Genomic DNA, 27,620 nt, shown 5'->3' with positions numbered 1-27,620 from the left:
CGGCCTACCCTGGCCAAACCCGGATGACGCTGGGCCAATTGTGAGCCGCCCAATGGGACTCCCAATCACAGCTGGATGTGATACAGCCTGAATTCAAACCAATGACTGTAGTGACGCCTCTTACACTGAGACACAGTGCCTTAGACCGATGCGCCACTCGTGAGCATCTGCTAAACAGGTGTATGTGACCAATATGATTAGATTTGATTTGATGTGAAATGTAGGCTAACAGATATTTAGTCATCAGTTGTTGATGTGGAATGTAAGATAACAGATATTTAGTCATCAGTTGTTGATGTGGAATGTAAGATAACAGATATTTAGTCATCAGTTGTTGATGTGGAATGTAAGATAACAGATATTTAGTCATCAGTTGTTGATGTGGAATGTAAGATAACAGACATCCTTCAGAAAGTATTCACACCTCTTGACTTCTGTCACCATTTGTGTTATGGCTGGTTTACAGTTGGCCTATCAACATGTCTGTAGAGTTGTCTCAGTGACATCATGAACATTCTATTGTCGTCTGACGTCAAACTAGTCATTTTCATTATAAAAAAGGTATCATAAAACGACAACCTCTGCGTGACATCAGCAGCCCGGTGGTCCAAACAGCATTTTCTCAATTTTAACACCATCAGTTTAAAATTGTATTTAGTGCATGTTAACCTAGCATGTCAGGCAACTAAAAGCAACTTTTCTAAACAATGTTTTGGTTTGTTGCTACCTTGCTAGCGAGCCATTTCAAATAATGAGAATAGCTGACAAAGTCAAATCAAATTTTATTTGTCACATACACAAGGTTAGCAGATGTTAATGTGAGTGTAGCGAAATGCTTGTGCCTCTAGTTCCGGCAATGCAGTAATAACCAACAAGTAATCTAACTAACAATTCCAAAACTACTGTCTTATACACACACAGTGTAAGGGGATAAAGAATATGTACATAAGGATATATGAATGAGTGATGGTACAGAGCAGCATAGGCAAGATACAGTAGATGGTATCGAGTACAGTATATACATATGAGATGAGTATGTAAACAAAGTGGCATAGTTAAAGTGGCTAGTGATACATGTATTACATAAAGATGCGGTAGATGATATAGAGTACAGTATATACGTATACATATGAGATTAATAATGTAGGGTATGTAAACATTATATTAGGTAGCATTGTTTAAAGTGGCTAGTGATATATTTTACATCATTTCCCATCAATTCCCATTATTAAAGTGGCTGGAGTTGAGTCAGTGTCAGTGTGTTGGCAGCAGCCACTCAATGTTAGTGGTGGCTGTTTAACAGTCTGATGGCCTTGAGATAGAAGCTGTTTTTCAGTCTCTCGGTCCCAGCTTTGATGCACCTGTACTGACCTCGCCTTCTGGATGATAGCGGGGTGAACAGGCAGTGGCTCGGGTGGTAGATGTCCTTGATGATCTTTATGGCCTTCCTGTAACATCGGGTGGTGTAGGTGTCCTGGAGGGCAGGTAGTTTGCCCCCGGTGATGCGTTGTGCAGACCTCACTACCCTCTGGAGAGCCTTACGGTTGTGGGCGGAGCAGTTGCCGTACCAGGCGGTGATACAGCCCGCCAGGATGCTCTCGATTGTGCATCTGTAGAAGTTTGTGAGTGCTTTTGGTGACAAGCCAAATTTCTTCAGCCTCCTGAGGTTGATGAGGCGCTACTGCGCCTTCTTCACGATGCTGTCTGTGTGGGTGGACCAATTCAGTTTGTCTGTGATGTGTATGCCAAGGAACTTAAAACTTACTACCCTCTCCACTACTGTTCCATCGATGTGGATAGGGGGGTGTTCCCTCTGCTGTTTCCTGAAGTCCACAATTTAATTTTTATTTTTATTTTTTTATTTTACCTTTATTTAACCAGGCAAGTCAGTTAAGAACATATATTCAATGATAGCCTGGGAACAGTGGGTTAACTGCCTGTTCAGGGGCAGAACGACAGATTTGTACCTCGTCAGCTTGGGGGTTTGAACTCACAACCTCCCGGTTACTAGTCCAACGCTCTAACCACTAGGCTACCCTGCCGCCCACAATCATCTCCTTAGTTTTGTTGATGTTGAGTGTGAGGTTATTTTCCTGACACCACACTCCGAGGGCCCTCACCCTCTTCCCTGTAGGCCGTCTCATCATTGTTGGTAATCAAGACTACCACTGTTGTGTCGTCCGCAAACTTGATGATTGAGTTGGAGGCGTGTGTGGCCACGCAGTCTTGGGTGAACAGGGAGTACAGGAGAGGGCTCAGAACGCACCCTTGTGGGGCCCGAGTGTTGAGGATCAGCGGGGTGGAGATGTTGTTGCCTACTCTCACCACCTGGGGGCGGCCCGTCAGGAAGTCCAGTACCCAGTTGCACAGGACGGGGTCGAGACCCAGGGTCTCGAGCATGATGACAAGCTTGGAGGGTACTATGGTGTTAAATGCCGAGCTGTAGTCGATGAACAGCATTCTCACATAGGTATTCCTCTTGTCCAGATGGGTTAGGGCAGTGTGCAGTGTGGTTGAGATTACATCGTCTGTGGACCTATTTGGGCAGTAAACAAATTGGAGTGGGTCTAGGGTGTCAGGTAGGGTGGAGGTGATATGGTCCTTGACTAGTCTCTCAAAGCACTTCATGATGACGGAAGTGAGTGCTACGGGGCGGTAGTCGTTTAGCTCAGATACCTTAGCTTTCTTGGGAACAGGAACAATGGTGGCCCTCTTGAAGCATGTGGGAACAGCAGACTGGTATAAGGATAGATTGAATATGTCCGTAAACACACCAGCCAGCTGGTCTGCGCATGCTCTGAGGGCGCGGCTGGGGATGCCATCGGGGCCTGCAGCCTTGCGAGGGTTAACACGTTTAAATGTTTTACTCACCTCGGCTGCAGTGAAGGAGAGTCCGCATGTTTTCGTGTCAGTGGCACTGTATTGTCCTCAAAGCGGGCAAAAAAGTTATTTAGTCTGCCTGGGAGCAAGACATCCTGGTCCGTGACGGGGCTGGTTTTCTTTTGTAATCCGTGATTGACTGTAGACCCTGCCACATACCTCTTGTGTCTGAGCCGTTGAATTGAGATTCTACTTTGTCTCTATACTGACGCTTAGCTTGTTTAATTGCCTTGCTGCATTGTTTGAATTCGGTCATGTTTCCGGTCACCTTGCCCTGATTAAAAGCAGTGGTTCACGCTTTCAGTTTCACGCGAATGCTGTCATCAATCCACGGTTTCTGGTTTAGGAATGTTTTAATCGTTGCTATGGGAACAACATCTTCAACGCACGTTCTAATGAAATCGCACACCAAATCAGCGTATTCGTCAATGTTGTTGTCTGACGCAATACGAAAAACATATCCCAGTCCACGTGATGGAAGCAGTCTTGGAGTGTGGAATCAGATTGGTCGGACCAGCGTTGGACAGACCTCAGTGTGGGAGCTTCTTGTTTTAGTTGCTGTCTGTAGGCAGGGATCAACAAAAGGGAGTCGTGGTCAGCTTTTCCGAAAGGAGGGCGGGGCAGGGCCTTATATGCGTCGCGGAAGTTAGAATAGCAATGATCCAAGGTTTTGCCAGCACTGGTTGCGCAATTGATATGCTGATACAATTTAGGGAGTCTGGTTTTCAGATTAGCCTTGTTAAAATCCCCAGCTACAATGAATGCAGCCTCAGGATGTATGGATTCCAGTTTGCAAAGAGTAAAAATAAAGTTTGTTCAGAGCCATCGATGTGTCTGATTGGGGGGGAATATATAAGGCTGTGATTATAATCGAAGAGAATTTCCTTGGTAGATAAATCAGTTGAACAGAAGGATTTGAGTTCCTGTATGTTTTTGTGATCACACCACGTCTCGTTAGCCATAAGGCATACTCCCCCGCCCCTCTTGTTACCAGAAAGATGTTTGTTTCTGTCGGCGCGATGCGTGGAGAAACCAGCTGGCTGCCCCGACTCCGATAGCGTCTCTCCAGTGAGCCATGTTTCTGTGAAGCAAAGAACGTTACAGTCTCTGATGTCCCTCTGGAATGCTACCCTTGCTCGGATTTCATCAACCTTGTTGTCAAGAGACTGGACATTGGCGAGAAGTATACTAGGGAGTGGTGCACGATGTGCCCGTCTCCGGAGTCTGACCAGAAGACCGCATCGTTTCCCTCTTTTACAAAGTCGTTTTTTTGGGTCTCCGGCTGGGATCCATTCCGTTGTCCTGGGTGAAAGGCAGAACACAGGATCCGCTTCGTGAAAGTCATATTCTTGGTCGTACTGATGGTGAGTTGACGCTGCTCTTATATTCAGTAGTTCTTCTCGACTGTATGTAATGAAACCTAAGATGACCTGGGGTACTAATGTAAGAAATAACACGTAAAAAAAAAAAAATGCATAGTTTCCTTGGAACGCGAAGCGAGGCGGCCATGTCTGTCGGCGCCGGAAGTACACTCATGTCTGAACTTGAATGAAGAAAAAGTAGCTTAAAGGAAAATAATCCCACAACATAATTTGAGGTAATGATGGTGAGCTTACAGAAAATAGCTTACAGTTGTGTAACAAAATAAAAGTCAGTCATTCAGATTTTTTTTTTTAACTCTTGTCACAGATTTGGTCAAGTTTCTGTAGCATTCCAATAACCAAGGAAACGGACATTGCAGATACATTCACTTTTTTCATGAGTTTAAGGACCAGACATGAAATGGATGTGAGAGGGTGGATTCAGTGGAGAAATGAGATGGAACTGGATGAAGTCATAGGTTGCAGATGAGGGGTTATCTCTGCTTGGTAGTTAGGCTGTTGTAGTTATGCTCCTGTGGTGAAAGTAATCCCCCCCAGAAGACCCTTGAAAAAATCTAAGTAAAAGAAAGGTGGAGGAGGGGAGGAGGAAAGTGCAATGGCTGATAGGATGGAGTGGGAAGGGAAGGCAGGGAGGATGCCTGGGAGAGAAGGTGGGACAAGCAGCCTGAGGGATGAAGTTTGTTGAGGCAGGGAGACCTGAGAAGAGACTGTCCAGTATGAGGCAGGTAGAGGCCTCCTGTCTTCTCAGAGGTACGCCAAGGCAGCTGAAGGTGGAGAGGCCCAGGGCAGGAGGGGATGAAGGGATGCCAATAGTGAGGAGATTGGCAAGGAGATGGACAACATAAAGAAGCCCGTTGACATTCAGCTAGACCCAACAGAGGTGTTGAATATTCCAGGGCTCCTCTTACAGCAGGCAGACAGAAGTAGTACCGTCCCTCCCAGCAGACTCCGAAGAGATGCCAGGTGTCAGGATGGAGGAGCAGCACCTTGAAGGCGAAGATGATGTCGGCTTTGGCAGGCCAAGCTACATGGCCAGCAAGCTTAATGACATGATGGCATGGTTGACTGTGGCATATTGCAAGGGGAAGACAAGACTGGGTATGAGGATGTTAATGCTGGAGACTGAAGATTCGTGGGGTGTGGAGAGATTGATTATACGATTCTTGACATAATAATTTTGGGTAGCAATTCCTAGGGGACTGATGTGGTAGGTGGAGAATGGAAGGGAGGAGAAGGGACAAATCAGAAACCCCTGCTTCACCTCTTTGGCCAGGAGGCAGGAGACAACTTCTGGCTCGTCAAGTGCAGAAGTGAGGAGTGCAAGGACTATAGATGAGACGGAGAAAACCCAATTCAGGCCGTCAAGCAAATCGGACAAAGGAGGGGTCAGGGTGGAGGTCCAAGTCCACAGCCACGGTGGTGACATTGTTGGGGGGACAAGGATTGCCAGCAGTCATTGATCAGCAGAAGAGTGGGTTTGAGGGCAGGAGATGTGGGCGGCAGAACATAGTGCAATGGAAGGCCCTCTGCAGGGGCGGAGCCATGGCATCCAATATATTTATGCTACTGGGCGGAAGGTCTGTGTTCACCACCCCGACCCCCCAAACCGGGATCCCACGTACAGGTGGAACATCTCAGCCTTGTCATCATTACGATGAACAGGATCCCTTTTCCCAGTGCTTCTTCTGTAGGTTGGAGATGGTCCAATCCGACAAGACTAGAGGCCTGGTTTTACATTCCTCGACATGCCGAAACAACAGACCTAGAGTGTCTGGAATTTGGTCTGAAAACATCTCAGAATCCAAGGCTGTGAAATCAATCTCCATTGTACATGAAGTAAGTAAGCTAACTTAAAGTATCACTTTTGATAAGTCAAACGCAGTGTCTTGCATGCAACGCAAAACAGAGAGGAGGAATGACTGTTTGGTCAGGTTAAGTAGGGTGGTACTGGTGATTAAAGAAGTATTGAGGTATTGCTCGCCTGAGGTACCTGAGTACCTCATGATAATCTGTAGACCACACTATCTACCAAGAGAGTTCTCATATATATTATTCGTAGCCGTCTTTTTACCACCCCAGAATGAAGCTGGCACCAAGACCACTCTCAACCAACTCTATAAGGACATAAGCAAATAAGAAAATGCTCAGCCAGAAGTGGTGCTCCTAGTGGCCAGTGACTTTAATGCAGGGAAACTTAAATCAGTTTTACCACATTTTTACCAGCATGCCACATGTGCAACCAGAGGGAAAACAATCCTAGACCACCTTTACTCCACACACAGAAATGCATACAAAGCTCTCCCTGCCCTCCATTTGGCAAATCTGACCATCATTCTATCCTCCTGAATCCTGCTTACATGCAAAAACTAAAGCAGGAAGTACCAGTGACTCGCTCAATGCAGAAGTGGTCAGATGATGCTGATGCTACACTACAGGACTGTTTGGCTAGCACAGACAGGAATATGTTCCAGGATTCATCCAATGGCATTGATGAGTACACCACCTTTGTCATTGACTTCATCAATAACTGCATCAACGACATCGTCCCCACAGTGACAGTACGTACATATCCCAACCAGAAGCCTTGGATTACAGGCAACATCTGCATCGAGCTACAGGATTGAATCCTACTACGCCGGCTCTGGACTACTATTATGGACTACAAAGGGAAACCAAGACGCGAGCTGCCCAGATAAGCTACATGCCTTTCATGCTCGCTTCGAGGCAAGCAATACTGAAGCATGCACGAGAGCACCAGCTGTTCTGGATGACTGTGTGATAACGGTCTCGGTAGACGATGTGAACAAAACCTTTTAAACAGGTCAACATTCACAAAGCCTCAGGGCCAGACGGATTACCAGGACGTGTACTCAAGGCATGCGTGGAGAAACTGTCAAGTGTATTTAATACCTACATGTTTCAAGCAGATCACCTTAGTCCCTGTGCCCAAGGAAGCGAAGGTAACCTGCCTAAATTATTACCGCCTTGTGGTACTCACGTCGGTAGCCATGAAGTGCTTTGAAAGGCTGGTCATGGCTCACATCAACAGCATCCTCACGGACACCCTAGACCCACTCCAATTCGCATACCGCCCAAACAGATCCACAGATGACGCAATCACACTCGCACTCCACACTGTCCTTTCTCACCTGGACAAAAGGAACACCTGTGAGAATGCTGTTCATTGACTACAGCTCAACGTTCAACACCATAGTTCCCATTAAGCTCATCACTAAGCTACGGACCCTGGGACTAAACACCTCCCTCTGCAACTGGATCCTGGACTTCCTGACGGGCCGCCGCCAGGTGGTAAGGGTAGTTAACAACACGTCTGCCACCCTGATCCTTAACACTGGGGCCCCTCAGGGGTGTGTACTTAGTCCCCTCTTGTATTCCCTCCAACACCATCATTAAGTTTGCTGATAACACAACAGTGGTAGCCCTGATCACCAACAACGATGAGACGGCCTACAGGGAGGAGGTCAGAGAACTGGCAGTGTGGTGCCAGGACAAAAACCTCTCCCTCAATGTGAGAAAGGCAAAGGAGCTGATCATGGACGACAGGAAACGGGGGCCAAACAGTCCCCCATTAACATCAACGCGGCTGTAGTGGAGCGTGTCGAGAGTTTCAAGTTCTTTGGTATCCACATCACCAATGAACGATCATGGTCCTAACACACCAAGACAGTTGTGAAGAGGGCACAACAAAACCTTCCCCCCCCCCCACGAGGCTGACCGGTTGCATCATCGCTTGGCATCTGGTCATAAGCCACTACAGAGGTAGTGCAAACGGCCCAGTACATCACTGGGGCCAAGCTTCCTGCCATCCAGGAACTATATAATAGGAGGAAAGCCTTTCCTCTGACATTATGTTACTTTATACTTTTTTACTTAAGTGGTAAATATTTTCATAGCTCTTCTTGAACTGCAATATTGGTGAAGGGCTTGTAAGTAAGCATTTCACGGTAAGGTCTACACTTCTTGTATTCAGCAGCTGGTGCTTGTTGAATTGCTAGGGAGCTGCGTTCAAGGCAACTAGTTAAATGTTACATTCAAGTCAGGTCCCGTGCAACAAGGAAACTGACAGTCGCAGCAACAGTCTACAGACATTCCACCAGAGTATAAATTGAATGACGTGATTTTGACCAGCGATAATTGTATAAATATATATATATATAAATAAAAATGAAAAGCTGAAATGTCTTGAGTCAATAAGTATATAAATAAAAATGAAAAGCTGAAATGTCGTTCAGGAGTAAAAACGGGCTTAACAAGTCACAGAATAAGTTGCATGGACTCACTCTGTGTACAATAATAGTTTTTAATATGATTTTCTAATGACTACCACATCTCTGTACCTCACACATACAATTATCTGTAAGGTCCCTCAATCGAATTTCATGCACAGATTTAACCCCAAAGACCAGGTAGGTTTTGAAAGGGTTGAAAACAAGGTAGATGGGTAAACAAAAAAAAGCAGACATTGAATATCCCTTTGAGCAGGGTGAAGTTATTAATTACACTGTGGATGGTGCATCAATACACCCAGTCACTACAAAGATACAGGCGTCCTTCCTAACTCAGTTACCGGAGAAGAAGGAAACAGCTCAGGGATTTCACCATGAGGCCAATGATGATTTAACTGAGGATGGATCAACAACATTGTAGTTACTCCACAACATTAACATAAATGACAGAGTGAAAAAAAGGCAGACTGTTCAGAATAAAAATATTCCAGATGTTTTTGGGGGCAAAGAAAATAACTTTTTGTCCTGAATGTTAAGCATTATGTTTGGGGCAAATCCAATACAACACATGACACATTGACTCTGTACCGGTACCCCCTGTATATAGCCTCCACATTGACACTGTACCGGTACCCCTTGTATATAGCCTCCACATTGACTCTGTACCGGTACCCCCTGTATATAGCCTCCACATTGACTCTGTACCGGTACCCCCTGTATATAGCCTCCACATTGACTCTGTACCGGTACCCCCTGTATATAGCCTCCACATTGACACTGTACCGGTACCACTTGTATATAGCCTCCACATTGACACTGTACCGGTACCACTTGTATATAGCCTCCACATTGACTCTGTACTGGTACCCCCTGTATATAGCCTCCACATTGACTCTGTACCGGTACCACCTGTATATAGCCTCAACATTGACACTGTACCGGTACCCCTTGTATATAGCCTCCACATTGACTCTGTACTGGTACCCCCTGTATATAGCCTCCACATTGACTCTGTACCGGTACCCCCTGTATATAGCCTCCACATTGACTCTGTACCGGTACCCCCTGTATATAGCCTCCACATTGATTCTGTACCGGTACCCCCTGTATATAGCCTCCACATTGACTCTGTACCGGTACCCCCTGTATATAGCCTCCACATTGATTCTGTACCGGTACCCCCTGTATATAGCCTCAACATTGACTCTGTACCGGTACCCCCTGTATATAGACTCCACATTGACTCTGTACCGGTACCCCCTGTATATAGCCTCCACATTGACACTGTACCGGTACCCCCTGTATATAGCCTCCACATTGACACTGTACCGGTACCCCCTGTATATAGCCTCCACATTGACTCTGTACCGGTACCCCTTGTATATAGCCTCCACATTGACACTGTACCGGTACCCCCTGTATATAGCCTCCACATTGACACTGTACCGGTACAAATATGACAAATAACATTTGACTTGGTGGTTGCATCATGTTATGGGCATGCTTGTCATTGGCAAGGACTAGGGAGTTTTGTAAGGATAAAAAACTAATGGAATGGAGCTAAACATGAACAAAATCCTAGAGGAAAACCTGGTTCAGTCTGGTTTCCTACAGACACTGGGAGACAAATTCACCTTTCAGCAGGACAATTACCTAAAACACAAGGCCAAATAGACACTGGAGTTGCTTACCAAGATGACATTGAATGTTCCTGAGTGGCCTAGTTACAGTTTTGACTTAAATTGGCTTGAAAGTCTGTGGCAAGACTTGAAAATGGCTGTCTAGCAATGATCAACAACCAAGATGACATAGTTTGAAAAAAATATGACAAATTGGCAAATAATGTACAGTCTACAGTGTGTAGAAAGTAGGGTTGAATGGAGGGAACCCAGTTACAGAGATTTCCAGCCCAAACCTATTCCCGGTATAATGAACAGCATTAGAATGATTAGAATGATGAAGATTAGGACACTGGATAAGGTCCTCCGGAACTTTCATTTTTCTACCCGCAGCCCTGTTTTGTAAGCTCGCAATGAGTCACTCAGCAGGAGGGGAGGGCTGAGCCAGCAGGCAGGAAAGGGCACCATGTGGAGAGAGAAGAGACTACGGTCAATGAGGCAGGATCAGGAGATAGGAAGGAGAACGATTTAGCAGAAGGGAGAATAGTGGGAGAGAGAGAGTGAAGATTGTGACGGCACATGACCATCTGGGTCGGGGCTGAGTGGTTAGAGATGATAGGATAGAAGAGGAGAGAGTAGTGGGGGAGAGAGAGACCATCTGGGTAGGAGCTGATTGGTTAGAGATGATAGGATAGAAGAGGAGAGAGTAGTGGGGGAGAGAGAGACCATCTGGGTAGGAGCTGATTGGTTAGAGATGATAGGATAGAAGAGGAGAGAGTAGTGGGGGAGAGAGAGACCATCTGGGTAGGAGCTGATTGGTTAGAGATGATAGGATAGAAGAGGAGAGAGTAGTGGGGGAGAGAGAGACCATCTGGGTAGGAGCTGATTGGTTAGAGATGATAGGATAGAAGAGGAGAGAGTAGTGGGGGAGAGAGAGACCATCTGGGTAGGAGCTGATTGGTTAGAGATGATAGGATAGAAGAGACTCAGAGTAGTGGGGGAGAGAGAGACCATCTGGGTAGGAGCTGATTGGTTAGAGATGATAGGATAGAAGAGGAGAGAGTAGTGGGGGAGAGAGAGACCATCTGGGTAGGAGCTGATTGGTTAGAGATGATAGGATAGAAGAGGAGAGAGTAGTGGGGGAGAGAGAGACCATCTGGGTAGGAGCTGATTGGTTAGAGATGATAGGATAGAAGAGGAGAGAGTAGTGGGGGAGAGAGAGACCATCTGGGTAGGAGCTGATTGGTTAGAGATGATAGGATAGAAGAGGAGAGAGTAGTGGGGGAGAGAGAGACCATCTGGGTAGGAGCTGATTGGTTAGAGATGATAGGATAGAAGAGACGAGAGTAGTGGGGGAGAGAGAGACCATCTGGGTAGGAGCTGAGTGGGCAGGGTTGGAGGAAAGGGAGACAGAAAAGGAAACATAGTAGTAATCAGAGACCTGGAGGAGGTTGCAGTGAGATTAGCAGGAGAACAGAGACCTGGAGGGGGTTACAGTGAGATTAGCAGGAGAACAGAGACCTGGAGGGGGTTACAGTGAGATTAGCAGGAGAACAGAGACCTGGAGGGGGGTTGCAGTGAGATTAGTAGGAGAACAGAGACCTGGAGGGAGGTTGCAGTGAGATTAGCAGGAGAACAGAATTAGCAGGAGAACAGCCTCCAGTAAAGATGAGGTAAAGCATATTGCCTGCCTTGTGAGTGGGATTGGACTGAGAAAGGGCGATGAGGGAAAAGAGAGAGTTGGAAAGAATTAATCGAAGGCAGACATCAGGAGGTTGAAGTCACCAAGTACGAAGAGCAGTGAGCCATTGCCAGGAAATTAGATTATCAAGGTGTCGAGCTCATTGAGGAACTCTCTAAGAACACCAGGTGGGCGATAGATGACAATAATATTAAGCTTGAGTGGTCAAGTGACAGTGACAGCATGGAATTCAAATGAGAAGATGGACAGGTGAGAGAGAGGGATAAAACACAAAATCTCCATTTAAGAGAATTGAGTAGACCTGTGCCACCACCGCAATGACCAGATTCTCTCAGACTGAGAGAAAACGTAGTTTGATGAAAATAATATTACTTTTGCTAAGAGACTGCCACTGACACAGCTGCCCCTGAGAAAACAGGGGAGAGGTGAAGAGCACACCTTCTGGTACTAATTGATGATTGCCTAGGAGAGGAGAAAAATATATCCCATTTAGCAGACGCTTTTGTCCAAAGCGACTTACAAGTCGGCTGGGGCCACTACTTTTGCATATGGATGGCCCCAGTGGGAAACGAACCCACGACGCTTGGCGTTGCAAGCGCCATGCTCTACCGACTGAGCCACACAGGACCAAAAACACTCCCCTCCAAGACAGCCACTGATTACGAAAACAACAACAGTCAAATTTCCCTTCCCCTTAATCCTGGTTGATCATCTGCAAATGATGAGCAGTCAGCAGTTCACATACCAATTAGGCTACTGGGAAGACAGGCAGCACTTAAAGTAGATGGCCCTAGCTAGTTAGAAAGTACCAGACAACCACAAAATAAAGATAAACTAATCCAGTTATATTATTGTTTTATTAAAACAATGTTAGAATTTTTCTTACGCTTTGACCTTACAGAGTAGAGGCTTCATGATGTCACCGTCAGCTGTGTAGAGGCTTCATGATGTCACCGTCAGCTGTGTAGAGGCTTCATGATGTCACCAGCTACTGTGTAGAGGCTTCATGATGTCACCAGCTACTGTGTAGAGGCTTCATGATATCACTGGCCGCTCTTTAGGGGCTTCAGGGTCAGAAGAATGGGCTTCTCTGGCAACAAAATCAACTCAAAGGTACTGTGTACCTCCACCTGACGCTGTTTCTCTACTCTGAAGTTCTCCAGCATCTGCAGTGACAGAGAACAAGGGAGTGTTACACCCATATGACTGTTCTGTCTTCCTGTGACATTGTACTATTGAAAGGAAAAATTCTAGCTGAATAAAAAAAGTAGTTTAAACTAAATGAAAGTTAAATCAAAATGATATAAGTTGTTTGAACAAAGTTTTTTTTATATTTTGAATTGTTTTAAGATGATCATGATCATTTAGCTATTTGATTTTGAATTTTAGGACCCATTTAAGTATAAAAAATTTAAACAATTATTTGATAAAATATAGAATTTGTCTTTTCCTACTATTGCCCATAGAAACGCATTGAATAACACATAAATGGCAAAAAAGACAGTAAAAATATACGTCATAAGTAATAAGATTTTTTAAGTGTCTGTCCTACCTATGCGACTCGTTTCAGGAAACTAGGACTATGTCGCACATCACTTCACAGGAGAGGCATTTGAATGTAAACATACATTTTTTAATCAAAATGCATTTTTTGGCAGAAATTACTTCTGGAACATGTCAACATTCATCTGCCTCTTAATATTATTTGGGGACCCTTTTAGATTTGCATTTATTTAATTCAGTCTTGTATGAGAACGGTAGCCCCTATCTGCAAAAGCAGGGTGTCTGCAGAAAGCTGAGTATCTTGGCTATTGATCTGTGCTTTCAACTCTTTGGTGTGACTTACTACCATATATGGGCATACGAATTTATAAGGACAGGGCGTGTTGATGACTTCATTTCTCTAGATGGCTGCTACCTACATTCTGGTTAGCGTTGTGAAGCATTGTGAAGCATAAACAAGCATAAACAATGTAAACATGAGAATATCTTATTTGTCTGCCTGTGACCTACCGTTATTGATCACCAGCCCCGAGAGTCCCGAAAATGTTTATTTTACACAATGTTTTAACCAAACAGCAAACTTCAGTAAGCTTCAATTTGGTCTGTTTGAGATATAGCTAGATGTGGGGTTATCAGATTAATCTTTAGGTTGGTAGGAACAAATCTAGTCAATGCTATCTGATGACATATGATGTATGGGAACATCGAATGTCCACCGAGTGCCCATCAAAAATATGATGTTGCCTGCTCACGCGCTGTAGGCATCCATTACACAGAGGACTGGCTACTATGGCCCCTTGACAGTCTTGTAGCCAATGAGATACGCTTTCCAGGGATATGCAGTTGACCTGGGTGGGACGAAGCAAGGCCTAGAACCTTTTTATGCGTAATGTGAACTATTGCTACCTGGCGCAGAGATGAGACGCACAGAGCATTACATTGTAAACAGATTTCATCGCTTTCGCATAAAATATGGTTTCTCAAGGGAGAAGAAAATGTAAACATGAAGAGTATCAAACAGGAACCTAAAAAGAAAGCAGCTATGAATAAGCATACCGACATAGAAGCTTTGAATAAAATACTTGAGTTGAATTCGGATCGATATGGACAATGAGAATTTTGACTAGGCTGACAAAGATTGCTTTCTAGAAGGACTGGATATACTTTAAGGTCTGTAAATAAATTATTTTGAGGACTTTGTATAGCTCATTTACTATATGCATTTCATTTTTTATAAATTGTCAAGCAGATGGCCAAAGCAAAAGGTCAAACCCCTCTCTCCTAGTTGGCCTTCTGAGAGCAGCTGGTGTTGGAAATGGTTGAATTGTGGGCCCAAAGCAACCTCACAACCATCACAAGAGACCCCTCACTCAAGGTGAGCGCCACTATCCAAAGCACATACCAAAAGACAAAAGGAAGGACTGCAAGCATTGCACAAAACACAGGGGATGTCTGACATGCCAGTTCACCTTTTGTTTCCTGGTCAGCCTATCACAACATGCACAAGCTACGGTGAAAGTGCAATCTTATCATCTTTACCTGGGATGTAAAACCAACACCAAAGCCATTTGTAAATAGTTCAGCTTATTAATATTTAAGCACTTTTTTTGTGAGGACAGGTGTGTAACCAAGTTTGTGGTTCATAAAACATTTTTATATATGTTTTAATAACAAACTTGTATTCCATCTGTAAATACAAATAAAATTGTTAAATTACGAGCCTATTTTGTTTAGCCTTGGAAAAGGCAGGAACCTTCCCGCTAGCCATGATTGGCTGAGATAATGGATGTGCTGGACATGCCGAGAGATGAGTTTGGATTGGGCTGCCATGTAGCATGCAGACCAATGTTGATAGTCCTTTCGACAGCACCATTTTGTTAAGATATAACGTCAGCCATTGAGAGCTACTACTGATACTTTTCTAAACAACATTTATGTCCTGAATTTAGCAGGTTCTGTCGACAGATCAGTTGAAAAAAGTGATTTGCTTCTTTCTGCACATGCCACGGTCAGTGTGAACTGGAGTGACTTGAGACAACGCTGGCGGAACAAGATGTAGCTACAAACAGAACGCAGTTAAATGGTTCCAGTCTGCCATGAAGCATTTATCCATGTAAGAGTCCAGCTACATTTTCAGATATTATAAGTTTCGAAGTTTGTCAGAAAGTCATTTTCATTGCAAGTTAAAGTGTACTGTTAGCTTGCCTGGCGAACGTTAGCTTGCCAGCTCGCTAGCTAAAGTTACGTGTTTGATCTGTGTAGTAATATTATTCAAATCAGATATTAATTTGCATTCTTCATTATATCCTAATGTCATCAAGCTAACATTGAACCTGGTAGATTAGCTTTGGCTACCTGGACATTTAGACTACAGCTATGACAATGTTTGTATTGGTTGGTAGTGGTATGAGTTGGGACTATGCCGTTTCATTATTTAGCTAGCGAGCTACATGTCTAAACAAAACACTTTGCCAGATGACGACATGACCCATCAAGTTAGCCAGGTGTGTCTGGGGGTGATTACAGCCATGCATTGTATTTCATGAACATGTGTACATGTCTAGACAACAGTGACCCATCCACTTAGATGTGGTTGGGGGTTACAGCATTTCTTTCACGTGACTCATCAATTTAGACAAGTGTGTCGGGTAAGTGTCATCTAATATTTATAAGATATGTTTATCTGGACACTTTCTGATTTTGATATTGCTACTATAGTAACCATTTCACTGTACTGTTTACATCTTCTGTATCCCGTGCAAGTGACAAATCAACTTTTTATTTTATTTGATATATGTGTTTACCAGAGACGGTAATGTGAAGAACATGACCTGCACCAAAGTCAGATTAGTATATTGGCCAAGGATGAGATGAAGTGAATTTTTACCTGGAGTTTTTCCTTATAGTAGGCTACTACTTTTACCACTTTTAGTCTTGAAATCTTTGGTTGATTAATAAACGAATCACTCTGTTTCGCAAATATCTTAAAGATATGGGTGGGGCTAAGGTTTAAGAGGGTGTGAATGATGCTGAAGGGGTGTAGACAAAGAAGAGCCCTCCAGTAGGTACCAAAACATTCAAGGGCCATTTTCTCAAAAGTGGGGTTACAAGTTTATCAACTTCCAAAGCAGATTTAAATTTCCAATTGTTCTTCAACTGCAGTGTGTGATATACAATTTTCTAGCTCTATGTTTCTATTTTTATCCAATGAAAAAAACACCATTTCAAATGTTGCTACATAAGACCAAATCCAGGTGGCCAGTCACATATTTAACCCCTAACTTCTGTTGGTTCAAAACGACCTCCATATTTCCATGTGTTTGTATGACCTTCAGACGAGTCCCCAGACACTTCTGGGGGTCGTAGAGAGCACAACTGTGTTTGTGAGAGTCTTTCCATAGATGGGTCATATTAGTATTCGAACGCTACAAACATTTTCGGGATGTCTCATGGTCTGACAAACATCGCTGTAGCTCGGCCACCTTCCACCGCAGATGGGATGTCTCATGGTCTGACAAACATCGCTGTTGCTCGGCCACCTTCCACCGCAGATGGGATGTCTCATGGTCTGACAAACATCGCTGTAGCTCGGCCAACTTCCACCGCAGATGGGATGTCTCATGGTCTGACAAACATCGCTGTAGCTCGGCCAGATGCGGAAGGCCGACATGGATTGAGATGCAGCCCATGCAACAAAACTGATATCTCTAGCTTAAACTGACAGATTTTGATCTAATTATTTTTAACATGTTACTTAGATTGACTTAGATTTTAAATAGTCATTCAAACATTGAGCTGTGAACCTCACGTGTATAAGGAAGAGTTGCATCTCCGTCTCAGCTATGCGTCGTCCAAGACACTGTCTGGGTCCAAACCCGAAGCCCAAGCTCCTGAAGTACTGGTTCTCTGTCCGCAGCCAGCGGGACGGGAGGTACTTCTCAGGTCTGGGGAACACATCTGGGTCTCTACCCATCGCATAGAGACCCAACTGGACCAGAGTCTAGAGAGAGTGAGAACACACCACATAACATACTGCCCTCCCAAACCATCAACCAAAGTCTCTGATCAAATGTAAATACAGTAGCAACCATATGTCATTGGTTGTCTCCTCTTACCCCACAAGGTATGTGATAGTTCTGAATGACGATTTCCTCTGTAATGTATCTCTGTAAACTGACTGCAACTGGATGAAGCCTGACGGACAGAAGAAGATGGTGACTTGACTTAATGCTTAACCAGTAGGTGGCCCAGGGACCTCAACAGATGAAGAGTATAGATGTTTAAGCAATATCTGAAATTAATCTCTAAAAATGATCATTGTGACTTCACTTCTAATGTCTAACCAGTAGTTTGCACCATTGCAATGACATAAAACATATTCATGATCAGTAATGACATGATATATACTGTGACTAATGTCAATATGCCTTGTCCATTGCTGTTCTGGTTAGTGATTCTTGCCTTTTTTCACTGTAGAGCCTCTTGCCCTGCTCAACACGCATTAGCTAACCCTTTAGTTCCACCTCCCACATATGCGGTGACCTCACCTGGTTTAACCTCTCTTGGGTAGGGGGCAGTATTTTCACGTCCGGATGAAAAGCGTTCCCAAAGTAAACTACCTGTTACTCAGGCCCAGAAGCTAGGATATGAATATAATTGGTAGATTTGGAAAGAAAACACTAGAGTTTCTAAAACTGTTAAAATAACGTCTGTGAGTATAACGGAACTCATATGGCAGGCGAAACCCCGAGGACAAACCATCCCCCAAAAACAAAATTCAGCCTACCACTATTTTCAATGGCTGTCACTTTTATTATAAGGCAAAGTCCTCCCAGATTGCAGTTCCTAGAGCTTCCACTAGATTTAGAAAGAGTTTCAGGCTGGCCAGTTCTTATAGCCTTTAGCTGTACCCCTATCCTACTCCTCCTCTGTTCCTCTGGTGATGTAGAGGTTAATCCAGGCCCTGCAGTGCCTAGCTCCACTCCCACTCCCCAGGCACTCTCATTTTTGACTTCTGTCACCATAAAAGCCTTGGTTTCATGCAAGTTAACATTAGAAGCCTCCTCACTAAGTTTGTTTTATTGACTACTTGAGCACACTCAGCCAACCCGGATGTCCTAGCCGCGTCTGTAAGTCGCTCTGGATAAGAGCGTCTGCTAAATGACTTAAATGTAATGTAAATGTCTGAATCCTGGCTTAGGAAGACCAGCAAAAACCCGGAAATTTCCATCCCGAACTATAACATTTCCGACAAGATAGAACTGCCAAAGGGGGCGGAGTTAGCCTGCAGAGTTCTGTCATACTATCCAGGTCTGTGCCCAAACAATTTGAGCTTCTACTTTTAAAAATCCCCCTTCTCAGAAACAAGTCTCTCACCGTTGCCGCTTGCTAAAGACCACCCTCTGCCCCCAGCTGTGCTCTGGAAACCATATGTGAACTGATTTCCCCCCATCTATCTTCAGAGCTCGTGCTGCTAGGTGACCTAAACTGGAACATGCTTAACACCCCGGCCATCCTACAATCTAAGCTTGATGCACTCAATCTCACACAAATTATCAATGAACCAACCGGGTACAACCCCAAATTCGTAAACACGGGCACCCTCACAGATATCATCCTAACCAACCTGTCCTCCAAATACACCTCTGCTGTTTCAACCAGGATGTGAGTGATCACTGCCTCTCTTTCTACAATTATCCACCGAAATTGTTGCAACCCCTATTACTAGCCTGTTCAACCTCTATTTCGTATCGTCTGAGATCCCCAAAGACTGGAAAGCTGCCGCGGTCTTCCCCCTCTTCAAAAGGGGAGAAACTCTAGACCCAATCTGCTACAGACCTATATCTATCCGACCCTGCCTTTCTAAGGTCTTCGAAAGCCAAGTTAAACAGATGACCGACCATTTCAAATCCCACCGTACCATCTTCGCAATGCAATCTTGTTTCCTAGCTGGTCATGGGTGCACCTCAGCCACGCTCAAGGATCTAAACAATATCATAATCACCACTGATACAAGACAATACTGTGCAACTGAATTCATTGACCTGGCCAAGGCTTTCAACTCTGTCAATCTCCACATTCTTGTCGCCAGACTCAACAGCTTTTTGGCTTCACAAATGACTGCCTTGCGTGGTTCACCAACTACTTCTCTGATAGAGTTCAGTGTGTCAAATCGGAGGGCCTGTTGTGTGGACCTCTGGCAGTCTCTATGGGGGTGCCACAGGGTTCAATTTTCAGGCCGACTCTTTTCTCTGTATACATCAATGATGTCGCTCTTGCTCCTGGTGATTCTCTGATCCACCTCTACGCAGATGACACCATTTTGTATACTTCTGGCCCTTCTTTGGACACTGTGTTAACAACCCTCCAGATTAGCTTCAATGCCATACAACTCTCCTACCGTGGCCTCCAACTGCTCTTAAATGCAATTAAAACAAAATGCATGCTCTTCAACCGATCACTGCCTGCACCTGCCCGCCCGTCCAGCATCACTACTCTGGACGGTTCTGACTTAGAATATGTGGACAACTGCAAATACCTAGATGTCTGGTTAGACTGTAAACTCTCCTTCCAGACTCACATTAAACATCTCCCATCCAAAATTAAATCTAGAATCGGCTTCCTATTTCGCAACAAAGCATCCTTCGCTCACGCTGTCAAACGTAACCTCGTAAAACTGACTATCTTACCGATCCTTGACTTCGACAATGTAATTTACAAAATAGCCTCCAACATTCTACTCAGCAACCTGGATGCAGTCTATCACAGTGCCATCCGTTTTGTCACCAAGACCCCTTGTACTATCCACCACTGCGATCTGTATGCTCTCTTTGGCTGGCCCTCGCTTCATACTTGTCGCCAAACCCACTGGCTCCAGGTCATCTATAAGTGTTTGCTCGGTAAAGCCCTGCCTAATCTCAGCTCACTGGTCACCATAGCAGCACCCACCCTTATTCCATGTGTAACTCTGTGATGTTGTTTGCTATGCACTGCTTTACTTTATCTTGGCCAGGTCGCAGTTGTAAAAGAAACTTGTTCTCAACTAGCCTACCTGGTTAAATAAAGGTGAAATAAAATTTATAAAACTGTATACTGGTTTTGTGGGTTTATAATAATTGGTATTGTAGTTATTGTCTTGTTTAGGTAGTCATTGTCGTTAACATCAGCTATCGTTTGTCAGTCATCTTGTCTGTCCGACCTCAGCGTTTCCTTCAGCGCTCCTTTGACCAGCGGTATCATCTTCAGCATCTGTAGCATGTCTCCTTGGGTAGACTGTCTGGCTACAGCCACCTCAGCCCTCAACTCTTCCTGGAGGTCAGGGTGTCTGGCAAGCTCATATAGAGTCCACAGCAAGGTGATAGATGTCTGAAATACATTACAGAGCAGAATGATAACTACTAGAGGCAACGGTTCATGAACTGATCCCAGAGGGTTGAAATACGGCTGGTTGTCTACCCTTTCTGGTAGTTAACTAACTAATCAGTTGACTTGGATATCTCTCATACAGCCTCACAGAACCAGGCCTAAACAACAGGATAAGGTGATTACTGTTGGAAGTCATTATCAAGTTTTTTACCGTGTCTACCCCTTCAGCCATCAGTTCAGTGACGCTGGCCTCGATGTCTTCTAAACACAGCTTGTTATAGATGTTTTATAGAGAGGTTATATACAGGTTATTACCGTGTCAACCCCTCCAGCCATCAGTTCAGTGACGCTGGCCTTGATATCCTCTATAGACAGCTTGTCTAACATCAGAAGGCTGGCCAGGACTCCTGGATACTTCCCGTGGGTGTTAGTGTCCTGACGCATCGTCCTGTAGATGTTCTGGATGCAGCGGTCCGCTGGGGGCCGTAATGTAATCAGGACAGTATAACAGTGAACCAACAGAGGTACTGATAAAGACACAGCACCAACACAGTGTTATCTGGGATCTTAAATGCATCATACAGATCACAGACAACTGTCTTCTTCCTGGCTTTACTTTTTTGGTTTCCCTAAATAGATGACACCCCTGACACTTCCCACTGGCCCTGACACTTCCCCCTGGCCCTGACACTTCCCCCTGGCCCTGACACTTCCCCCTGGCCCTGACACTTCCCCCTGGCCCTGACACTTCCCCCTGGCCCTGACCCTTCCCCCTGGCCCTGACCCTTCCCCCTGGCCCTGACCATTCCCCTGGCCCAGATCCTTCCCCCTGGCCCAGATCCTTCCCCTTAAGTCTTCCCCTTGACCCTATCCCATCCCTTGACCCTGATCCTTCCCCTTGACCCTAACCCTTCAATGTTTTCAGATATCACAGGGATATGCTATGAGTATTGTCCTACCCTGGTTGAAGATGCCATCCCAGGCCTCTACGTGATCTCTCCAGATCTTGGCTCCTACCCTCCTAAGCATGGCCGGGGGGATGTACAGCATGGGAGAGGTAGTCTTGAACATCAGAGAGATGCAGTCAATGAAGTGTTGGGCCTCAGGGTTGATGTAGTCCAACATCAGGCCCAGACGTTCTCCATACAGAACTGAACCCACCGCTGTAGAGGAGAGAACACAGGTTAGACATTCCATACAGAACAGAACCTACCGCGTTACAGCACAGCAAATGTGAGACATTGTACAATACTGAACTTAGTGTACATGCAACAATATCAGGTAAATATAGTATAATATACAGTAGAGGAGGGTACATTACGACAGCCGAAGACACCAGTTGTCGATGTCCTATGACCCCTAAGGAGTGATGGGCCTAATTAAGTAAGTAAGATAATAGTTGTCATCATCGATGTCCTATGACCCCTAAGGAGCGATGGGCCTAATTAAGTAAGTAAGATAATAGTTGTCATCATCGATGTCCTACGACCCCTAAGGAGTGATGGGCCTAATTAAGTAAGATAATAGTTGTCATCATCGATGTCCTACGACCCCTAAGGAGTGATGGGCCTAATTAAGTAAGATAATAGTTGTCATCATCGATGTCCTATGACCCCTAAGGAGTGATGAGCCTAATTAAGAAAGATAATAGTTGTCATCATCGATGTCCTATGACCCCTAAGGAGTGATGGGCCTAATTAAGTAAGTAAGATAATAGTTGTCGTCATCGATGTCCTATGACCCCTAAGGAGTGATGAGCCTAATTAAGTAAGATAATAGTTGTCATCATCGATGTCCTATGACCCCTAAGGAGTGATGGGCCTAATTAAGTAAGTAAGATAATAGTTGTCATCAGCGATGGACCTAATTAAGGAAGTAAGATATTAGCAGAAATATAAGATGTTAACCTTACAGTATTTGAGACAATCTGGTACAGTGGCTTGCGAAAGTATTCACCCCCTTGACATTTTTCCTATTTTATTGCCTTACAACCTGGAACTAACATTGATTTTTGTGGGGGGTTTGTATCATTTGATTTACACAACATGCCTATCACTTTGAAGATGCAAAATATTTTATATTGTGAAACAAACAAGAAATAAGACAAAAGAACAGAAAACTTGAGTGGTGCATAACTATTCACTCCCCTAAAGTCAATACTTTGTAGAGCCACCTTTTGCAGCAATTACAGCTGCAAGTCTCTTGGGGTACGTCTCTATAAGCTTGGCACATCTAGCCACTGGGATTTTTGCCCATTCTTCAAGGCAAAACTGCTCCAGCTCCTTCAAGTTGGATGGGTTCCGCTGGTGTACAGCAATCTTTAAGTTGCACCACAGATTCTCAATTGGATTGAGGTCTGAGATTTGAATAGACCATTCTAAGACATTTAAATGTTTCTCCTTAAACCACTCGAGTGTTGCTTTAGCGGTATGCTTAGGGTCATTGTCCTGCTGGAAGGTGAACCTCCGTCCCAGTCTCAAATCTCAGGAAGACTGAAACAAGTTTCTCTCAAGAATTTCCCTGTATTTAGTGATATCCATCATTACTTCAATTTCCTTCAATATCTCAGTCACTGCAGATGGAAAAGAATCCCCATAGCATGATGCTGCCACCACCATGCTTTACTGTGGGGATGATATTCATGGGGTGATGTGAGGTGTTGGGTTTGCTCCAGACATAGCATTTTCCTAGAAAAATGCTAAATTTTCATCTCATCTGACAAGAGTACCGTCTTCCATATGTTTGGGGAGTCTCCTACATACCTTTTGACAAACACCAAATGTGTTTTCTTATTTTTTTCTTTAAGCAATGGCTCTTTCTGGCCACTCTTCTGTAAAGCCCAGCTCTGTGGAGTGTACTGCTTAAAGTGGTCCTATGGACAGATACTCCAATCTCCGAATTGGAGCTTTGCAGCTCCTTCAGGGTTGTCTTTGGTCTCTTTACTGCCTCTCTGATTATTAATGCCCTCCTTGCCTGGTCCGTGAGTTGTGGTGGGCGGCCCTCTCTTGGGAGGGTTTGTTGTGGTGCCATATTCTTTCAATTTTTTAATAATTGTGCTCCGTGGGATGTTCAAAGGTTTGGATATTTTTTTATAACCCAACCCTGATCTGTACTTCTCCACAACTTTCTGTTTGGAGAGCTCCTTGTTCTTCATGGTGCCGCTTGTTTGGTGGTGCCCCTTGCTTAGTGGTGTTGCAGACTCTGGGGCATTTCAGAACAGATGTATACAGTGGGGCAAAAAAGTATTTAGTCAGCCACCAATTGTGCAAGTTCTCCCACTTAAAAATATGAGAGAGGCCTGTAATTTTCATCATAGGTACACTTCAACTATGACAGACAAAATAAGAAGAAAAAAATCCAGAAAATCACATTGTAGGATTTTTTATGAATTTATTTATTTATTTATACAATGCAACAAAATAGGAAAAACACGGGATGAAGACTTTTGCAAGGCTGTACTGGTATGAGTCAGTGTATAAAACATGGTCATCACAGGTTTCAAGACAGAAGTAAATATTAGGTGAAACGGACTTACATTCCAGAGCGTATTTGAAGAGTTCTTGAGAAAGATCGGTGGTCCATTTGTCCTGTCCACTCCTTTCTATCTTCTTATGTACTCGGGCCACAAAGTCCTTTCCAACCTCATCCAACAGAGGAACAAAGTTCCCCAATACCTTGGGAGAGATCACCTCTCTATTCAGAATCACCCTGTTGGACCGCCAGTCCTCCCCATTCCTACAGGGAGAAAAAGACCAAACCTTGTTGTGAATTGTTTTGTTTTGGAATGTCACAGAACCAGCAAAACTAAATCTCAATAACTAAGTGTCAATAACTAAATCTCAATAACTTAGTGTCAATAACTAAATCTCAATAACGCAGTGTCAATAACTAAATCTCAATCACAAAATCTGTCAATAATGCCTGATACACACAATAGGGCCACACCTGGCCTGGTTACCATCTACCACGCTATAGGGCCACACCTGGCCTGGTTACCATCTACCACACTATAGGGCCACATCTGGTCTGGTTACCATCTACCACACTATAGGGCCACACCTGGCCTGGTTACCATCTACCACGCTATAGGGCCACATCTGGTCTGGTTACCATCTACCACGCTATAGGGCCACATCTGGTCTGGTTACCATCTACCACGCTATAGGGCCACACCTGGCCTGGTTACCATCTACCACACTATAGGGCCACACCTGGCCTGGTTACAATCTACCACACTATAGGGCCACATCTGGTCTGGTTACCATCTACCACACTATAGGGCCACACCTGGCCTGGTTACCATCTACCACCTACCACACTATAGGGCCACACCTGGCCTGGTTACAATCTACCACACTATAGGGCCACACCTGGTCTGGTTACAATCTACCACGCTATAGGGCCACACCTGGCCTGGTTACCATCTACCACACTATAGGGCCACACCTGGCCTGGTTACCATCTACCACGCTATAGGGCCACACCTGGCCTGGTTACCATCTACCACGCTATAGGGCCACACCTGGCCTGGTTACTATCTACCACGCTATAGGGCCACACCTGGTCTGGTTACCATCTACCACACTATAGGGCCACACCTGGCCTGGTTACAATCTACCACACTATAGGGCCACACCTGGTCTGGTTACCATCTACCACACTATAGGGCCATACCAAGCCAAGCTGTACTGGGCTGGCCTGTAGATATGGCAATGTGAAAAGATATCTGAGATAACAGAGTAGAGTTTGGGTAAACCCTAAACTGTTAGCCAGGGTACCGGTCTCTTTAGCTAACATTCCACTTCTTGTCATTGCCAAATGCATATGGCAAGGAGTGGAATGAAGGGTCAAGAGACTGTTGCCCAGGCTATAATACCGTAGTGTTAATAGTCAAAACATCACAAAAAGGAAAGCTTATGATGACATTGATTTGAAAGTCCTTATTTAAACAACTGTTTGACAGATATAACAGAACAGTGTACATACTTGAGCAGGACTCCATATTTCCTGTTCCTGTAGTCTCTGTATGAGGTCCATGCCTCCACCGTTAACCTCTTGGGGTAGTGTCCTTCTGCCTTGAACAAGATGGCTGCATCCTCCGGCTTTATAATGTTTACACTATCATAGTAGCCTATCTTCTCCCTGTCAGAAACAATGACAGAGAACAGCAGATCGTCTAATTTATGTTCAAAGATTTTGTTGGTAAAATACACTTATTTTGGTTTTGTTCACACTCATAGTAGTCCATCTTCTCCCTGCAGGACAATGAAGCATGTTTGAACCCCAGTAAATATAGCAGACTGTACCTTTGTTACAATCAAACATATTTTGCTCGTAGAAATCCCATTCTAAATGTTAATGATTCTATATGGCTAGTTTCATATTGTATTTGTCTGATAGAAAAGATTGCTCCCCTCAACAAAGCTAATTCCAAAATGGAGTGTTTTGTCTGCAGCATCAACACAAACCGTATTGAAGCGTTACGTTGAAGTGGGTTCTAGCTATAACTATGGTTCACTGCAGAGCTGAAACGTTTAGTTGTGAATAATAACAATACAGTATTCACTGCTTCACTAGTTTGGTATTTTATTAGGATCCCTATTAGCTGTTGCAAAAGCAGCAGCTACTCTTCCTGGGGTAGACAAAGGTTAATACTATTATAACGTTGTCCCCATTGACATCATAACTGAATGACATTTTGATTCTTACCGTAGGCCTGTCCAATTTTATGCAATTTGGCAGATGCTTTTAGCCAAAGCCACTTAGTTTTTAGTGAATACATTTTTAAATATATTTGGTCCTGAGTATTGAACACACTATCCTAGCATTTCAAGGCCTATGTTCTGCTAACTGTTCTACAGAGGACCATGTTCTGCTGACTGTTCTAGAGGACCATGCTCTACTAACTGATCTACAGAGGACCATGTTCTACTAACTGATCTACAGAGGACCATGTTCTACTAACTGATCTACAGAGGACCATGCTCTACTAACTGATCTACAGAGGACCATGTTCTACTAACTGATCTACAGAGGACCATGTTCTACTAACTGAACTACAGAGGACCATGCTCTACTAACTGAACTACAGAGGACCATGTTCTACTAACTGATCTACAGAGGACCATGTTCTACAGAGGACCATGTTCTACTAACTGACCTACAGAGGACCATGCACTGATTGGCCACCTATAATAATGTGTAGGCAGGTAGCTTTGTGGTTAGAGCGTTGTTCCAGTAATCGACAGGTCCCCGAGCTGACAAGGTAAAAATCTGTCATTCTTCCCCTTAACATGGCAGTTTACACACTGTTCCTTCGTAGGCTGTCATTGTAAATACAAATTTGTTCTTAACTGACTTGCCTAGTTAAATACAAAATGCAAATACAGTTGTAGAGAATATCCTTACTAACCTCCTAATCTGTCTATGGGTCTGACTGTGACTGACGGTGTTGAAGTTGCACGGTCTCTTACCTGTTTATAGATCTGACTGTATCATACCTGTATATTGGACCGAAGGTGTTGAAGTTGTGCACCATGACTCTGTGGATGTTCCTGAATCCGTCTAGTTTCCAGAAACTGTAGAGGTTGGCAAGTCCATTTCTCCAGAGACCTGGGATCTCACTGAAGTTCTGGACCGTACTGCTGTTGTCTGGGGACAGAGCCTGGCGCACCACCGGCATACTGGAGTTGTGGCGGGCACTGGGTAGTCCACAAGCTGGCAGACCCAGGGAACTGCGACACACACTCCACCTCACTATCATAGCAGCGTCTCTATCCTACCTCACTTCTTCTAACTCTTCTTCTGTCTGTTTCTTTTTCTCATCTGGCTCTATGCTCTCTCTGTCTACCTCTCCACTGTGTCTCCCCTCCCCTGTATCCTTGAATGTTTCTTTCGGGGACAGCTTGTGTGATGTGATGGT

The 27,620-nt window shown here is 44.4% G+C and overlaps 1 protein-coding gene across 1 annotated transcript; it reads right to left on the bottom strand.

Moving 5' to 3' along the window:
• Positions 1 to 12,689: 12,689 nt before the first annotated feature.
• LOC135508870 (cholesterol side-chain cleavage enzyme, mitochondrial) lies at positions 12,690 to 27,620 on the bottom strand. Its single transcript, XM_064929073.1, has 9 exons — positions 27,199 to 27,620; positions 25,685 to 25,840; positions 24,234 to 24,433; positions 21,658 to 21,861; positions 21,014 to 21,174; positions 20,532 to 20,698; positions 17,449 to 17,527; positions 17,142 to 17,333; positions 12,690 to 12,996 (listed from the first exon to the last, which is right to left on the bottom strand). The coding sequence occupies exons 1-9, from the start codon at positions 27,459 to 27,461 to the stop codon at positions 12,874 to 12,876; spliced, it is 1,545 nt and encodes a 514-aa protein (XP_064785145.1). The 5' UTR covers positions 27,462 to 27,620; the 3' UTR covers positions 12,690 to 12,873.

This window comes from Oncorhynchus masou, chromosome 22 (genome assembly GCF_036934945.1).
Source record: "Oncorhynchus masou masou isolate Uvic2021 chromosome 22, UVic_Omas_1.1, whole genome shotgun sequence".
NCBI lineage: Eukaryota > Metazoa > Chordata > Actinopteri > Salmoniformes > Salmonidae > Oncorhynchus > Oncorhynchus masou.
This window is presented reverse-complemented; position numbering and strand designations above follow the sequence as displayed.